Source organism: Pocillopora damicornis, chromosome 5 (assembly GCF_964200805.1).
Source record: "Pocillopora damicornis chromosome 5, jaPocDami1.2, whole genome shotgun sequence".
In the NCBI taxonomy this organism is placed as follows: domain Eukaryota; kingdom Metazoa; phylum Cnidaria; class Anthozoa; order Scleractinia; family Pocilloporidae; genus Pocillopora; species Pocillopora damicornis.
Genome location: NC_142674.1, coordinates 22407238 through 22425438, shown reverse-complemented (window position 1 = coordinate 22425438; position 18201 = coordinate 22407238). Strand labels below are relative to the sequence as shown.

The window sequence follows — 18201 nt, the reverse complement described above, 5'->3', positions numbered from 1 at the left end:
GACATAGAGGTTTCAAAGAGGAAAATGAAAAAAACAGGGAAAGAAAAACAAAATATACCCAACTGGAAAATAAAAACTGAATTTTCTTTCAAGGTCAAGTCTCCCGTGAGAAAATACTTCACCAAGAAATGTGAGTAGAACAAAGGCAGTGCAGGAGGCATTAAAATCTTGAATGAAACTCTCGGTCTGGTTTCTTGAAAATATTTAAACAAAATAAATCAATAAATAAATTTAGCGGCATCACCTCTACCTAGTTTCTCTTTGTCCACACATCCCTAAACTATTGGGTTTTCTGGAGGGATAAAATATGACAAGCTGGTGAAAATCCCTCGAAACAAGCACTACAATGAACTCAACCAGCATCTGATTTTAGGATCGGGACGCTAATCAAAGCCCCTGCTATAGGAATCCAGCGCCCTCACCACTGCCTCATTCCTGTTCCACTTACCTAGAGGCCTCGTCTAACTTTCCCTCCTGCCTTAGCCTCCTCTCCTGCAGCTTCAACTTCAGCAGCTTGGCCTGCCTCTCCCTCTCGGACAGAGCCGCCCATTCCGCGTCTCCCATCTGTTTCATGAGGACTTCTGTCAGCAGTTTGTCCTTCAAGGCGTCATACTTCTGCTCCAGTGCCTCTACCAGTTCTCCTTCTGCAGATTCCTCCGTTGTGAGGCGAGCTTGTTTTCTCTTCAGACCCAACACACAGGCAGCCAGATTGTCGTACCAACGTTCTTTGCAAGCCATCGAGTGCACGCTTTGAAGCTGCTTAAGCACCATGGGATTCTAAACAAGAACGATGAAATAAATTAGTAGACGCGAGACTTTCTTGAATCGTTACATCATTGACTGAAACACGACATTACATTGCACCTTGTACAGTACAAAAATACAGTTTCGCATGAGAGCATGAGTTCATGAGCAAAAGTTCAACAGAGAACCGCCCTGGACAGCATAATACCAAATGAAAGCGCTTCACAGAAGGTTTCATTTGTGGTCATACACTGAGGTTTCATCCACAGACGTAAAAGTTTCAACCACGACATAATAAACAAGACCATATCAAAGCACTGCTCGGTATCTTTCATTTGAATGGCCATAACCTACGATTTCATCCAATCGTCCACCGACTTAACCCTTTGGTTCCTAAGAGTGATCAGCATCTAATTTCTCCTTACAGTATCACCTCTGAGTCAAACATTAAGGTCAGGAAAAGAAAGGAAATGATCACCAACTAAGGAAGCTCTTGATTGTTGAACAAATTCTCCTTATCAGCACCTTGGAAAGTTATAGAGTGTAGTATGGAGAGTGTGCATACCGATGTTAGGGTGTAATGGGTTAAGAGATAGAACCACCCTCTACAGCAATAAAAAAACCATAACCATGTGATCTTCTCAAAAGCTTTCATTTTGCTTTCATCCACAGACTGAATAGTTGGAGCCGTCTTGACCAACGTTTGCATTAAAAGTAAGGAATACAAACTTCTTTCCCCAAAGACTCTGTTCCTTACCTTCACAGCAAGATCTCGCAGCAAATATTCAGCTTCTTGTTCCTGATGTTGCTGAAGGGCGGCGAGTAGAGACACAGAATCGTCATCCGGCCCCAGTTCCTTTCCTTCTCCTGCAGCCTTCTGCCTCAGTTCCTCACGGCTCAGTTCAAGCTTCAAGCCCACACCTTCTCGCAGTATCGCTTCTTGCTCGTCAGCGGTCTCTGTCATTTCTTCGGGTCCAGACTCCCGCCACTGTTTTCGTAGTTCCTGGAAATAGAGGCGATAATCATGTAGATGATACAACAACAGTGAGCAAGCCTTTATTCGACGAAAAAAAGCTTACAGTTTATCATTTTTCACCCCCCCCCCCCCCCACAACCTCCGCGTAGCACGTTTGTCACATATGAACCTACTAATGACCCTGCTCACCACAAAGTTCTCAGTTGCTGGAAGTGCGCTGACCGCAAAATCGGAACAGACTTGCATATTTCACTTCGTCTTCTTTTGCCAAATGGTTAATACCTTCCTTACTCTACAACCAACTAAAGAACTTACCACCTTTCTGCTACGATCTCCGACAAGTCTTTGGAAAGCTCTACAACTGAAAAAAAGAATTAGAACTGATCGTACAAACCTTCAGTTCGAATAGCCTCTCTTGTTGTTGTTCTTTATTAAGTTGTTGAGTTGCTTTCCTGAGGTCACTTTCTTTTTCTTCGCTGATCAAACGTTCTAGAACTAAGAGCTCACACAGATGCTTGCGTTCCATTTCTTTCAACACCGCCTCCTGCGAAATGAAGCGCATAGTACAACGAAATCAAACACGACTTCTAACCATAATATCTTAACCAAAAAAACAAACAAACAAACAATGAAAATTGGGAAACAAGCCCTCAGGCTTACCCTCATGGAAGAAAGGCTTTGAAAACATTCACTACACCCGTGAATTAACTCAAACTGTTTCAGTATTTCGGCAACTAATTAGAAAACTTAAGAAACTTGCCGAATGCAGGATTGCCTCTTCGATCAATAAGACATCGTGGCAGATCGAAGCAGACTGAAATCAGACGTAAATCGGCGGAGGAAATTCGACGTTTTAAAAGTAGTTTTAGTTCGTTTTCTTCGTCTTTTTGTTCTCCCAACGCCAGTGAATCTTATTCCGACCTGTGGCTCAAATAACTTAGAGAATGCTAGATTTATAAACCGAACTTCATTTCTTCTCCACATCTTTCAGCTTGAAAATTGATTGGTGAAAATGTGGTTAGGAGTTTCCCAATATTTCTTGTCTTTCATGTAACTAAGGGTCGGGCTTCTTTCGGATTTACACTGACACTGACGAATACGGGCGCGAAAAGGATTTATGAAAATCCTACTAGCTAAGCTGAAGCACCTTAAATCACTTGTAGCTTTGTAACCACACAAACCTGCAGAGCTCCAATGCTCGTACTGGAGACTGGTTCGGGTTCGCTTCCAGTCTCCAATGCTTTCAGCTGTTCCTTAACTTTATTCATCTCTGATTGGTCTTTCTGTTGCCACGCGATTAATCTCTTTTGGGCCAATTGCTTTTGACGGTCCTGATCCTGTTTGGAGCTATGATAAAAAAAAAAAAAATCAAACTCTGGGACTAGTCATTATCGATGGCCAGTTTAGGGGAGGAGTGAGTGGGGTCGTGGAGCTTGGGGGAACACATGGTTTTCAGGGGGTAGGGAGGAAGGATCAGTCGTCGCTAACAGAACATAAACGGGGGACTATACACAATTGAGTGCCAATGAGGAGGATCATTAGAATACGGCAGAGCCTTAGGGGGGATCGGGTAAATTTTATTGTTACACAACCAATTTCTCCAGCCCCCAGCCCACCCCTCTTCTTAACCACAATCCTCCACCACAAGCTCCCCCTCTTCCCCCAAGGCGATAAGTGATGAGCGCTCCCTTGGTTACCTCACGATTCGTGCCACGTAAAACAAGAATACCAAACCTTGGGAGATTTTTGGAGTTTCAAAATGGTCGGCTTTATACAAAATACTGGCATATGTCTCAGTTATGATCAAGCCCTCGCACTACAGTTATTTTAAAGAGATCTTGAGGTGCTACACAACGCAAGGAAGGAGCATCACTTATCGTTATGGACGGTACACCCACCGAGAAACGTTTGCCTCTTTGACAGTTATACTTATCGAGATAATAGCCATAAAAAACTATGCAATTTTCTAATGGTACAAACGCTCGTGGGCCAAAAATTTCCTGTAAAACTGTGCGAATTGAAATCGCTTCAAAAATAGTCCAGCTGTACATTCTGTAGTTCTTGATCATTTCCGTTATTCTCACGACTTAAGCGTTTGATTCGCCAGTGATACTATAGGGAGAAATCAGATGGTGGTCACTATTTACCTGCTATCCATGTTAACCTGACGAGCTTGCGCAAGTCCAAGCACCAGAGCGGAAGGTTGGAACGAGCTCTCCTGCAAGGCCTGCCTCTCCTCATGACGGATTCGCGCCAACTGCGCATGTCGGTGTTGCTCGCTTTCAAATTTAGCGTCGGCCCCGCGAACGTCAGCTAACAGGCTGTCTGCTTCAATACTGAGACGATTCTAGAGCAAAACATGAGAGATAACATCATTCTGAGAAGATAAAATCTTCTGAGAAACGTCCGCCTACCCACCACAACTGATAATTCATAGATTGAGTTGGTTTAAATGATGTACGTTATATTACGACAAATGAATAAAGGGGTAAGTTTCTAAAAAAATTGTGTGTTGCCTCGCTGGGGGCAATACAAGATAAACTGGTCTTATCAACTGAGTTGATAATTTAACTTGGCAACGTAACGACTTTCTAAAGCTGACGTTTCGAGCGTTAGTCCCTTGCCATTCGCTGTAATTAAAGGCTAACGCTGGAAACATCAGCTTAAGAAACTCTTTACGGTGGCCAGTTTACAGTATCAACTCATTTCATAAAACTAAATAATCTATGTTGTATTACTACGAGTATTTTCTCACGGCGTTGTTGTCAGGTACAAATTTGGTCCAAAAACTTCCAATAAACAGAGATATTTACCTCAAGATCCTGAACTGTACTCCCGGTGGATTTTTTAAGCGCCTCTTCCTCAGCTTGGACATCTTCTTCAGCCTCGAGTTTGAGAATTTCCTCGTCTGACATTCCTTGAGATTTCCTTTCCTCCCTCTTTTGTTGTCGTTCATTCTGCCGTTGCTTCTGCTGCGTGCCATTCGCACCCATCAGTGACATGAGATTAATGGCTGCTGCTTCACCTAAAAGCTGTTTCAGTCCGTCTTGTTTTCCTACAAGTCACAAACACATGGTCTCAGGAAGAGGCAACAAGCAACTGAAACTTCAAGTTCTTTTGATAGTTTTAAGAGTTATTTCCAACTAAGTCTAAAAGTAAAGTTATTTCATAGAAAGCTGATTACAAAATAACTCAGTATCAACAGGAGCCCGGAACATTTCCTAGCTCTCTAAAAAGCCTTCTTTAGCTAAGTTGGAGCAATTTTCGACTGAGTGTCGAAAGTAATCCGAGATTGCTTTAGTTTCGCTTTATTTCACAGAGTGATTGGTCCGGAAACTCGCGCTGACTTGGTCAATCTGCGTTATGAGCAGTTTATTTCTACTACGAATTTCCAATGGGTCGTTGCGATATTTTCCATTGTTTAATTAGCTGTTCCTTCTAGTTTTATAACACGCTATATAAATGTACTCTAGTTAAAGCACTTGTATGCAAAGTCGGAACTGAAAGGAGTTTAAAATCTCGTGGCAGACTCAGATTTTCATTCTGTATCACGCTCGCGTGGAATGTTCAAATTTATTTTTAAGTTTTTTTTGTCATTTAACCACCGCCTAAAGACATCCTGTAAAAACTTTTTGAGCTCAAGGAAGAAATATGAAAGGTTTACCTTCACTTTGTAAAGCCTGTACTTTCAGTTTCATCTGCGCCAGTCTAGATAAACGATCATTCTCAGAAAGTGCCTCCCACTCAGTCAAGCCAACTTGTTGCATAAGAGCGTCACGCAGTAGCCTGTCTTTCAACACGTCATACTTGTAATTCAGGGCTTGTGACAGGTCACGCTCGTTAGCCGTGCCCCAGATTTCAGCTTGCGTGACAACTGCAACGACGTTCGGTTGGGAGGCGTCTTTTCGCGCTTGGAAGAGGTTTTCTTGAAGTTGAACTAACTCTGTTTTATCCTAAACCGAAAAGACAATACAAATCAAACTGGCTCAACGTTTACGTCCAAGAAGAAACAACCAAATATTTTGAACGAGACAACCTGGGAAGACAAGAAGCACCATCTTGGCTCACAACAGAAATATATTACGGATTCTAATGTAAATATGACTAAAACTTGTTGGCATTGTTTAGAATCAGTTCCATATTTCAAGGGTACAAGTCACATTGAATTAATTATGATCAAAATAAGCACCTTGAGCAATCGCAATTTGGTCACCCGCGTTTTCCCGCGCCTGATTCCACTTTCAGTTGGCTCCTTGTCGGTTGTGATATTCACGTTAATTCTGATTGGCCATGTGATTATTACGTTGTGGTTTTAGGACATTCAATAGAAAAGCTCTTTACTGAATTACACAGACCACCAAAGAGACGTAACATACCTTGTCCTGCATTTCATTCACAAGTTTTTCGCTTTCTTGGTCCTGTTCCTGCTGCAAGTCTGCCAACAGCGACACAATAACATCATCTTTCTTCACAGTTTCCTCTTGCGACAGTTCCAGATACTTCTGTCGATTTACAACTTTAAAAACAGCAGCTTCCACGAGTAAATTACGACGGGCTTCTTTGTCGGCTGTGAAAGGAACAAGATGAATAAGGAAAACTTGACTTTGAAAACTCGCTTTTGTAAAAGTGTTCAACTTAGTTAAAAAGGAGAGCGCGATCTTAGATCTTAAAAGTATTTCCATACCTGGATCAAGACCTTTCATTTTCATGCTGATCTGCTGGAGCCAATTCTCTCGCTGTTGTTGAGTCATCGTCGCAGCGGCCTCAGCTAATTCCGGCATTTCTTGTTGCAACACGTCAAGTAAAGCCTAATAAAGACCCATGATCAAATCAGAAATTCTCCTTTGTTTTTTTCCTTAAATTTCGCTTGCGTCCTCAAGCGAGAATTGCGCTTGAAAATCCATACCTTTCTCCAGAATATGTTAAGTGCATAAAGAATCCAAAACAACAAAAACAAGATTGAAATATCTAAGACCCTACGAGGCGTCGAGCCCACGAAATTGGGATGAGAAGTCAAACCCACGCGGTGTACTTGGTTAGGGACGAGGGATGCATTTGTTTCGTTTCAATACGCTATTTGATTGGTCCAAACCAAACTTACGCCGCCCTCTCCACCAATCAGATGGCGAACTAAGTCATTCAGTCATCGTTTTCCCGCCTTTAAGACAATTTACACGTGCGTGGTTTGTTTTGGTTCCCATCAACTCCTTCTGCCCTGTTCTTTTGTTCTGATTAACTGTTTTTAAAATTTTTGTTTAGTTTTTTTTAAGAGGAGACGCGGAAAAGCAGTATAAAAATTGAAATATGGTCCATCTAGAGAAAATCCTACGTCTCTTTTTAAGATTTCCCTAGTTCGATTTACTTATATGATACTCACCTGCCGTTCATCCTGATGTTTCCGTTCCAGCGCCTTCATTACAGCTTCTTGTAAGACGCTGACTTCCCCGTCAGTCACCAGTTTCTCCTCGGCCTCTTGTTCTTTGGCTCTTTTGCGGTTACGCAATTGTTCCAGTCGTTCTCGTGCCAATTGTTCCTGTCGCAAACGGTCTTGACGAAGCCTAGAAACACAAAAAGAGAAAAGTTTACCACCTTTAGATTCCAACATCGGTTACATCCCCTTCACTGGCGGTCAATTTTCCACAGTTCCCTTTTTATACTCTGTTAGCGACGACTTATCTCTGTTCCCCCGGAAAACCATATAATCTCCCCCCCAACATCCTCCATCACCCCTCCCCTCCCCCCTCCCCCCCCCCCCCGCGATAAAAAATGACTGGTCCCCAACCTTTCTTCCACTGCAGCTTTCTGTTTCTCAGCCAGTCCCAGTACCAACGCGGCCGTGATAAACTTGTCTTCTTGTTTCGCTTTCAGCTTCTCTCGTTTCAGACGAGCCAGTTCAGCCTGTCTCTGTCTTTCGCTCATAAAGTGTTCGTCTTTTCCTTGTAAACTGCGCATCAGCGCTTCCTTCTCTTCCTCGTATCTAAAGAAAGCAGTAACGAGATGGTAAATTCTCTTTACCTTCCTATATCAAATTCAGTGGATAACTTTGGAGAAGACAGGACCTGATCATTCTTAGTTGGGCAAGTTCTCTCACCTCCCTATATCAAATTCCAGAACTTTTTTCCAAGCGTTTAGTAGGTAAAACGAAGCAAAAAAAGCAAACGGCGCCATAGTATCGGAGAAAGGTTTGGGTCGAGTCGCGTTATGATATTCACAACCAGACCTTGTTTTCGTTTTCGCTCCGCCGGTGCTATTGCACCTTTTAGTATTCCGCTGCGTTTTACTAATTGCACAACTAAAACAGGCTACCAATTCCATAAATCACTTACGGAAGACAATATCTGAACATTCCGAGTAGGAAAAGCCATTCTAAAACCGAGCTCACGACATTCAAAGTATGACACAGGAACAAGCACTTGGGTTTAATTCTTAGGGCATCACTCGGCTTCGAACAACACGAAACTCTACACCACTGTTCCCTAAAGAAAGGATAAGAAACGACAGATGCGGAGTATTCTCTTCTGAAAGTCATTGCAAATTCCGTAAAGTAAAATAATCCATACGCAACACAGCCGGGATAAATGGTCGCATTTCACTCCACAAAAACATCGGTTAACATCAAAACTGTTGTCATTATTTACGTTGCGACACGAGGTTTTCTTCGCCCGCGAGAAAGTCTGAATCCTTGCGAAAAGCGAGCCGACGAGAGGTCTGCCAGGGGTCTGGCACTAATCATTATTAGTGCCAAACCCCCACCAAACCTCTCCCCGACTCGTGTCAAATCTTCCCGCGGGCGGATGAACGGAGGAACCTCTAAAAAAAACTTTCAGCCTGGTAAATCAAGCTATGAATAAAGTTCTACCAAGTACCTTTTGTCCATATCTTCCAAGATAGCTTGCAAATCTGTTACTCCTTCTCCTTCCGCCTCACCATCCTCCAACTCTGCCTCATCATCGTCATCAGGCGTCAATCCCTGAGCTAATCGCTCCCTACGTTTTGCTAGTCGCTCCTTCAGTTTTTCTTCGTATCTGTCACAATAGGAATTTCAAAAAGTTGGAAGGGGAATGAAAAAAGCCTCTTAATTTTACCAGTAGTTAGTTCAGCGATAAACTTTCTGGTCGTCTCAGACGACCGGATGGCCGCTAATCTCGATCACTTAAGGATCCTGAAGATCTTGTTTGGCCAATTTTCATCATGATTACCACTATCTGTTCATTTGCGATGTAGCCAGCAAATATCATCACCAAACTAATTGTTTCTTGTTTCCTTTTAACGTTGAGGGTAATTTTTCATATCGTGTCTGGTGATTCAAAAAATGATCATTCAGCCCCCTACTCTCCCTACCCTCCAGAAAGTCGAAATTCGATACTCATAGTTTCATGGCTTGCGGTCATTGACGGTAACATTAAACACACCTTGCTTTGTTTTCACCCATCAATTTTCTTAGATTGGCGTCCATTTCAAATCCTTCTCCCAGCAGACGGTGCAGTTCATCCAGTTGTCCTTCCTTTCGCAGTCGTCGTTCCTCTAATTTGAGCTTCACAAGTCTCTTCTGCCGCTCCTGCTCTGACAGCTGCGCCCATTCGGCGTCTCCTACATGAAACGGTACGAAAAAGTAATGAGACTTTTTTACATTCAGTTCCAAAAATTCTCCAGGTTTGCAGTAGTCCACTGAGCATTATGCACTGGGATCGGCCGAAAGAAACTCGCGTCACCTTCTCCGACAACCAATCAGACGTAAAGTTGAGGCCAATCGAAACTTGATCGGTCACGTTTTCCCGTGCTCAAGGACCTGTCATCGTCTGCCAATACTTTTTTGAGTTATCATCGGTTCATTGTCATTTTTGTCTTCATTCTGACTGACCGTTGATATTACTCTCATAGGTTGAGGCTTTATTGTCGCAAAAGTATTACAATAAAATGAAGACATCGCAGGGTAGTCTTTTCGCATCTAGGAGACGAGCCTACGATCCCAGACGTAATTCGGTATATCGCACCTCTCTGCCCAGTCGGAGAGAGAGGCGACATCTGTCGTAGGAGAAGGGTTATAACGGTCTATTAGTACGGGGGCTTGTTTGTTGGGGATCCGTCCCTTACATTTTCACAATAATAGAGAAAGGGTTTCTTGTATCCCATTATTTCAACTGATACAGTACACACACACCACAGGCATATTCTTCAATAGTATGTCTAAATCAGCTAACTTAACAAAGAAGGCACACGATCGACTGTAACCCCAGGGTTCAAGGTTAATAACAGAGTTATCAACCTCGCAGAAGCATTCTAAAATTTTTTCCTCCCTAATTCTCTCGGTCACTTAAAAAAAAACATTTAAGGACTAAAATAAGATGAAGATTTAAACCACTACACCCCTACCTAACTGCTTCTTGATAGCTTCCAGTAAGAGTTTGTCTTTAAGCGCGTCATATTTCTGATCCAGAGCTGAGATCAAATCCTTGTCTGATCCAGTCCCATCATACTCTAACAAGACTGTGGCCACATTCTCCACAACTTCATCTTTCCGCTCTTGTTCATATTTTTCCTTCATGGCGGATAGCTCTTCTTGAGTCTGATAAAAAAAAAAAAAATCATTCGTTAAATATGTTTCCGGTGAAAATGATTCGGAATTTTTTTTTGTTGAGGGGGGGAGAGGGAGGGGAGGAGGGGGAGGGGAGGGGGAAGCAAGAATGGCGCAGGGCCGAGAACGCTCTCTATTTCCCACCCCATCATTTTAATTTCTTCGCTGTCCCCTCCCTCCACAAAAACTAACACTTCAGTGTCTGAGGAATAGGTTTTGGATGAAGGACTGGAGACAGAGAGGACGTAAGAAAGACTGTATTTCTGTTGTCAAAGAGTAAGAATTAATTAATCTTAATCATCCTGAAAAAGCCCCTATATTCTATAAGTCCTATTTATTCGCTGCTGTCAGAAATCCCCTCACCCTCCCCGCCCCCCCGCCCCCCCCCCCCAGCTTTGATGAAATCTCCAGCATATACCATAAGGAGGGAGGTGGGGAAGGGAATTTGCGCTCTTGTATCTTGGCGGTTTTCAATCAGAGACTTGGCCTTTTTCAAGGCTTTTTCAGTGTTGGGAAGTAAACAGTAGGATGTAAAGTAACAATTGACGGTTTTTTCTCTTGTCCCTCCAACCTTTTCCTGAAGATTTCCTAGGACTCCTGCACTCTCCTTGTCTTGTTCTTCTTGTAAGTCAGCCATCATAGCGACTGTAACTTCTTCATCGTTCACTTCACCTTCCTTTTCACTACTCAGTCTGTATCGCTGAACTTCAAATTTGTAAGCAGCGGCCATGTCCAGGATGTCGACATGGAGAAGTTGGTCAGCTAAGGAAAAACAAAAACAAAATTTTAACAAAATCCACTTTAACCCTTGAACTTAAGTTTGAATAGCATCTTAAACTAACCTTTAACACCCAAGTCAAGTTCCTCTCTCTTCCCTTTGAGCTCACTGAGTCTTTTAAGTCTGTCGTCTTCACTAACAGTTCTGGCTTCTTCTCGTATGCTCTCGCTGCTCTCATCTTGAAGTAATCCCATCAAGAATTCCTGTTCTGCGCGGTGTTTTCTCTCCAGTGACTTCAACACAGCGTCCTGCCAGCCTTGTAAATCATCTATGGATCAAGGAGAAGTTGGCGATCGTGAAGAAGGATCTTTGTTTTGTTGTAGGCAACGTGGGTAACGAAACACACACACAAAAATGATTTGAACCCTAGTTTTGCAGTAGCATGAGAGTAGGCCTTCGTTATCATTAGCACTGCAGGAAGCGTGGCACTAATATCTGGGCTGACCTCTCGACGGCTCGCGTTTCTTAAGGCTTCATACTTTCCCGCGGGCGAGAAACGCTCGTCCCGAAGTTCAATTACGAGGGCCTGCGCGCAGGTTAATGTTACGGTGGGGTGGAGTGATGCGTTCTACTTTTAAACTACAGCAAAAATCGTAGCGACAGACAGTCTTCCTCTAAAATGGTCGAAACACTTGACTTAACTTAAAGCGACGCTACTTCTTCAACTTTTTGCATGAATGAGGTGGATAAAAAAAGCTACACAGTCGCCCTGAATTCGTTAAGTGAATTTAAGTGGAAATAAAATAGAGTACAGCTGCGACTCACAGACAAAACAAACAGTATAATGAACTTTAGACTACGAAGCGTCCCTTGCTTTTCGGCGAAGTCCGTCGCACGAGTTAAAACCAAAATTAGTGAAAAAATTGGTGTTGATGTTGGTGCGCTGAACTATGGGAGTAATAATTATAATATTATATGTAATTAGAGCTCTTTCTATCGCTGTCCAATAGCGCTTTACAATGACGTAAATAAACATAAAGTGCTTAAGAATCGCAGCGCAGCGCAGCCGAGGAGGAACTCAAGGCGAGCGAGAACGAATCCAGTGAATTGCAGGGTGGAGGACTTGAACAGGGAACCAGACGATTTCAAGTCTAGCACTCTAACAACTCAGCCACGCCGAGTGAGGCACACCAAAAGTAGGTTCACTTCAAGAAATGCGGTCGGCCCTCTTACATCATTTTTTTTCATGTACTGATTTTTATTGACGAGCGCAACGGACAAGGCCGAAAAGGAGGGATTACTTGTTGTCTATATAACCTTTATCGGGATCTGGTTCATCGTCATCTTCCTGCTCCTCAGGTTTTCCTCGTCTCTTTCTTCTCGCCAATCGTTCCCTTGCTAGCTGTTCTTGACGCTCCCGATCACGGCGTAACCTGATGACCAGAAAAAAAAAAAATGAGTTAAAGAGATTTAACGAACCACAATAAAACTTTAAGTTTTTGAAAATGGATCCATCAGTTCTCAAGAAGCTAAGAACTGGTCACGTTTCTGCCTCACTTTTCTTCAAGGTTCTGTCTGTTTCTTTCCGCCAGCCCCAGTACCAGCGCAGCTTCATCAAACCGTGATTCTTGTTCAGCTTGTCTTTTCTCGCGTTTGAGCCTAACAAGTTCAGCCTGACGACGTTTTTCTGCAGCTTTCCGGTCTTGTTCCTCCTGATAACACAAAGAGAAAGAGTAGAGTACCATTCAATCAAACCTCAGGTATCCTTTACATCCGTAATCCTAAACTTAGCCCACGTCCCCGGGTGTGAATTTGTGTCAGTGCATCGCTATAGTTTTACCCTGGAGATCTTAAATTTTAGCCGGGTCCCCGGGTGTAGACATGTGTCAGTGAATCACTGTATTTTTAACCTGGAGATCTCAAATTTAGGCCGGTTCCCAGGAGTAGACTTGAATCAGAGAACAACTGTAACTTAAACCTTGATACTTCAAACATAGGACGCGTCCACGGGTGTAAACTTGGAGCAGCGTATGACGCTTTGGTAGGCACGTGCGAGATGTCAGTGCGCGCTCAAAGGGGTTTTCTCGCTCGCTTGCTCATTCCCGACCCTTGCACGCGTTCTGCGCGAAATTTATGCGACAAAACAAGGATTATGGTACATAAAAGCGCTGTACCTGTAGTCCTCGTAATAGTGCATCCTTCTCCTCGTCAAAACGGTTTTGCAGGTCTTTTAAGATGTTGCCAGTACTGACGGCTTCTTCTTCATTTAAAAGTCGCATGGTTTCCTCATCTTCTTCGTCAGGATCCAACCCTTCTTCAAGTCGTTTCTGGCGCCTCTCTAGCCGTTCCTTAAGTCGCTCTAAATAACGCTGTCGGTTTTCTCCCAAAAGAGCCTTTAAAAAAAATTGGAAGAAAAAAAAGGCCTTTAAATTAACGTAGAGGAAACCACCAAGAGAACAATTTTCAACGGAGTGTTGAAAGTTATTGCAGATTGCATTGGTTTTGCATCATTGTGCAGTTTGATTGGTCTAATAAAGAAACTCGACCCACCTTCTCAACCAATCAGATGCAACACTAAAACTACTCACGACTTGGTTATCCGCGAAGTTGTTTTGTTGATCAATTCTCATAACTAATTTTCAAGAAAATGTGTAGCAGCTAGAGGGGAGAATTAACAATCAGATCTTGGAAGTGAAAGGGTCAGTTACGATACCTGCAGAGTCTCAGCATTCTTAAGTCCTTCACCTAACAGAGCCGCTGCATCATCAAACCTCCCTTGTTGTCTCAGACGTCTCTCCTGTAGCTTTAGCTTAGCAAGCCGAGCCTGTCTTTCTTGTTCAGAGAGATGCGCCCATTCTGCTGCGCCCATTTGTTTCTCTAAGGCTTCAAGAAGCAGCTTGTCTCTAAGTGTGTCGTATTTTTCTTCCAAAGCCTGGAGAAGTTCATCCTCTTGAGAGACATTTTCTTCTGTGCCAAGAAGAACAGATGATATCCCGTCGAGCAACTCCTCTTGCCATGATTGGTGCTCCAGTTGTCGAAGACGAAACAATTCTTGCATGTCCTGCGGAAATTAATAAAGCTGATTAGGACTACCACTAATTCACGAGAGACATTAAAACTTTCTATCCCTGCTCTATGTCTTTTGAGGCAAATGCTACCCTAGAGCTTACTTAGAACAGGGGTTTGAATAAAAGCCATTTACCGACAGGCCTCCACCGCCTATATGACCTTTTACCGCGGTCTTTTTAGCCCGCGAGCAAGCTCTTCTGACTGAGGGCGCAAAGGGATAGATAGTGACAACATACATGAATTGCTCCTCACCTTGCTATGCAGTGTCAACAACATCTGACTCTCCACTTCCTGGTAATGCTGAAGATCAGCCATGATGTCTGCCGCTACCTCCTGATCGTCAGGGGAGGTACCACGACATACCCTGAGGTCAGCTCGTCTGTCTTCTATCACCAGCCCTGCAGCTTCTTGTAGGATCGCATAATGGCGTTCTTTGCTAACCAAGCGTTCTGTGGAGCTTTGCTTCCGCCAGCCTTGTTGTTGAGTTCTCAAAACCAGCAGCTGGTTGGATCGCTCGTCTGAATATCACCATACAACAAGTTATTATTTTTACAAAACTACTCCTCGACTAACCCACACCCACCCTGCCCCCACATTCCCCCCCCCCCCCCCATTACTTGCATTGGGGTGGTTCGGACCTCCCAGACCCTCTCTCTGGATCCACCGCCTCGAAAAATATTGAAAAGGGTGTAAACGCTCTGCAAATGAATGCCTTTACTATAAGGCAGGACGGCCGCGAGAAATTTAGGAAATTCTCTTCACTTCTGTTAGACTATTTTTTCAGTGAACTACATGTACTGCCTTAGCATTGTCGAAACTCAATCAGCGGTAAAGCTTAGAGTCTAATAAATATCGCGGCATTTAATATTGTAAATCCGCTTTATTATCTAATCTTTTAATCCATTACGACGTATTCTCCCAACATAAACTGAACGCATTTACAAATCTGTCTCCCTTAACTTTGTCCTCCACCACTAACCTGGAGATAGTTTCTTAGCTGCACTGCGGGCCTGTACACTTTCCCGGCCTTGTAACAAGTAAATAAGCAGCTCTCTTTCCATGGCGTGTTTCCTTTCCAATGCTTTGACAGTGTCCTCCAACACATCAACTAAACCTGCCTCTCCTGGTGTACTGAAGTCCAGTTCCCCTCCCTTCCAGTTCCTTGGCAGCTTCCTGCCCTTCCGCTGTGTAAGGCGCTCTTTGCCAAGCTGTTCCTGTCGTTTGCGGTCATCTTTTGGTCTGGTTTATTAGGTAAAAGTAAAAAAAAAGAGAAATTTTCAATGGAGAGTCAAAAGTAATGGAAGATTTCATTGGTTTTGCTTTCCTTCGTCGTGAATGGTCTAGAAAACTTACGCCCCGTCTCAACCAATCAGATGCGAAAATACCAATCGCGTCTTGATTATCCACGTTTTCCCGCGCTTTCAGCAGTTTGCTTGTTTTAAACTATGAGTTCTCATCATTAATCCATCCTTCTATCTCTTCACAAATCCCTTCTCTCCTCCATTCCTTTCATTTTCTGTCAGTTAACCTCCCCAATCGTTCGTTTTTCTGTCTGTCCAATTCTCTGTCCCTCGCAAAGTACACATACACGACAATACAAAATACAAAATGAAAATCATGTACCTTTGCACCTGCTCTTTCACGCGTTCAGCAATTCCCACAGCTAAACCAGCACTCTCAAACTTCCCTTCTTCTCGGGCGCGTAACTGCTCTCTTAGAATGAGTCCATACTCAGTCAGCTTCTGCTCCGCTGTCATGGTGTTTGTACCAGCGCCTTTCAATTTGGCAGTTATCGCGTCTTTATCCTGGCGATAACGCTTCTCCAGATCTATCAGAAGTTGCTCACTCTTGGCGTGTCCTTGTAGAGCTTTTTCACGAGACCTGAGCATTTCTTCCTCTATCTCCTTGTTGCTTTTCCCTGTGACAGTTGCAACATTAAAACAATTTTTAAATACTTCAACCCCTTGGAGCGACGGATCAATATACTGATATTGATCCGCGACGGATCAATATCAGTCGCCAGCTCAATACTTTCTTGATTGTTACACATATTCTCCTTGTCATTACCTAAAGAAACTTATAAAGAACAGTGTGGAGAAAACACACACTGATGTTAGAGTTCAAAGGCTTTTAAAATACTCTAAGTGGGACTTCTTTAACGTTTACCTATCAGCAACACGATGAAATTATAAATTCTCCCTTCGAGATACTATATTTTTCTCTGCAAATTAGTTCCGAGAATTTGGTTATGTATTTAGGTAACACTTGGCTGAAAGGCCGGTTTACCTATTTTAATCACCAGATTGCTTGAAAAATGTATCTACAGTGCTAAAAGAAATACGTGACTTCTGGGTGACCAGTTGTTTCACTGCAAATCGAAATTATTTCGCTGCAAATTTATGGTCGTTTTGCTACAAATCACAAGTCGTTTCGCTACCGACTGAAAGGACTTCTGGGAGTTTCACGGCCTAAAAATTGCACGTACAAAATTTGATTGTATATAAAACATCTACTGCAGCACGGAGGTAAACACGCTTATCGAAAATCTTCACCTTCCTTCTCCAGTTCTTTGATTTTCTCAGCTTCTTTTTGCTGCTGAATTTCATCTCCTATTCTACTTAGGCCCATCAATGCCGACAAATTGAAGAAGAATGTAAGACCAGCACCAGGCAGGGAATTGGCGCCGTCCAATTTGCTGTCTTTACGTAGACGCTGAACGCGCATTTTCAACTGCATGAGGCGTTCGTGCTGCTCATCTTCAGATAACACTGTCCACATTCCTTCACCAATGTGATGTCTCAGCATCTCCAAAAGGAGTTTGTCACGCAAGATCTCATACCTGCAGAATAACAATCGACATCATGAAACGTTTAGGATCTCAAATATATTTGTATTGGTAATTATCATAATTTCTCTTACAATTTGGTGTTAATAAACAAGAGTTAATTTTCAAAGACAACGAAATTTCACGAGCCCGTGGGGTAAGTGAAATTTGTAGTCTTTGAAAAATTTGCAATCTGCACCCGTGTTACAATTTTGCACTCGTGTTCCAACTTTGCATTCGTGTTACATGACAATGCACTCGTATTCGGCCAATCAAAAGCGCGTATTGTTACTACAGATACACTATGTGCATCTCCTGCTGTAGAATTCTGGGATTACTTGCTATCAGGGTTCCTGTGAATGTTGTTGTTGTCGTATGGACTGCTTGCCTTTTTTTATTTTCAGGAAGAGACTGGGTAACAGAAGGTACATGTTGTTACTCTTGGTAATTGGGTGATTTCCATACACAAAAGGCACATGTCAATGATTTAGAGGTTTTCAGTGAGGCCCTAGGCTACTTTGAAAATTAAAAATAGTTTTGGAGATTTTGCAGATCCTCTACATCATCAAGGAAGAAAAAAAAAATGAGGAGTCAATGGTTATTTTATTAGAAGAGAATGGAACATAACGTAATGGATAAATAGATTATTGTTCAAAAAAATCATGCAAGAAACACAGGTATAACAAATACAAGCTACATAAACCCCCAGCCATTTTGTAATTTACCTGTAATAGGTATAGATGTGTAAATCAACTTACATTCAAAATTGACTTTACAATTTGAGCAACTTTCGAGGAATGCCTCGGACATTTTAACTGAAAAGGTTAAGTCTTGCTTGTAATCTGACCAAACAACATGGCCTCCTTAACAATCTGGTCGCCTATTATTTCTTACATGTACAGAAAGATGTTTTTTGTCTTGTTATGAGCATAGGAAAAAGAAAATATTCCGAGTCTGTATGAGGGATTGAACCTCAGACACTCGGATTCCATGCTTTGACGCTCTACCACTGAGCCTCAGAGACTCTATGGTGAGCAACACTATTGACATCACTGATCCTAGCAGTATGCAGGATGCTTATCGCATATGAACTTCATGGTGGGCCTTGCTCATCACAGAGTCTCTTTGGCTTAGTGGTAGAGCATCGGAGAGTGGAATCCAACGGTCTGAGGTTCGATTCCTCGTGGGGACTCAGAAGTTTTTCAACAAGACAAAAAAACAACTTTCTTTATTTCTTTACCCAGCTCAGAACTCACCATCTCCCTTATTCTATATCTTACATGTATTTGCTTTCC

General features: G+C 42.7%; 1 protein-coding gene across 1 annotated transcript in view; it reads right to left on the bottom strand.

The window, feature by feature from the left end:
* The window catches only part of LOC113678467 (uncharacterized), a 30521-nt gene that overhangs the window by 9812 nt on the left and 2508 nt on the right, over positions 1-18201 (bottom strand). Inside the window, exons 3-26 of the mRNA XM_089206759.1 lie at positions 16635-16921; positions 15706-16000; positions 15062-15321; positions 14335-14600; positions 13727-14074; positions 13188-13406; positions 12571-12725; positions 12331-12446; positions 11138-11341; positions 10867-11057; positions 10094-10286; positions 9133-9310; positions 8587-8745; positions 7503-7697; positions 7098-7278; positions 6405-6528; positions 6097-6287; positions 5385-5673; positions 4534-4775; positions 3868-4067; positions 2902-3067; positions 2115-2264; positions 1502-1747; positions 449-777 (exon numbers count right to left, since the gene is read on the bottom strand). Of these exons, the coding sequence (XP_089062885.1) occupies positions 449-777; positions 1502-1747; positions 2115-2264; positions 2902-3067; positions 3868-4067; positions 4534-4775; positions 5385-5673; positions 6097-6287; positions 6405-6528; positions 7098-7278; positions 7503-7697; positions 8587-8745; positions 9133-9310; positions 10094-10286; positions 10867-11057; positions 11138-11341; positions 12331-12446; positions 12571-12725; positions 13188-13406; positions 13727-14074; positions 14335-14600; positions 15062-15321; positions 15706-16000; positions 16635-16921 (5184 nt within the window). The remainder of the gene's footprint in view (positions 1-448; positions 778-1501; positions 1748-2114; positions 2265-2901; positions 3068-3867; positions 4068-4533; positions 4776-5384; positions 5674-6096; positions 6288-6404; positions 6529-7097; positions 7279-7502; positions 7698-8586; positions 8746-9132; positions 9311-10093; positions 10287-10866; positions 11058-11137; positions 11342-12330; positions 12447-12570; positions 12726-13187; positions 13407-13726; positions 14075-14334; positions 14601-15061; positions 15322-15705; positions 16001-16634; positions 16922-18201) is intronic.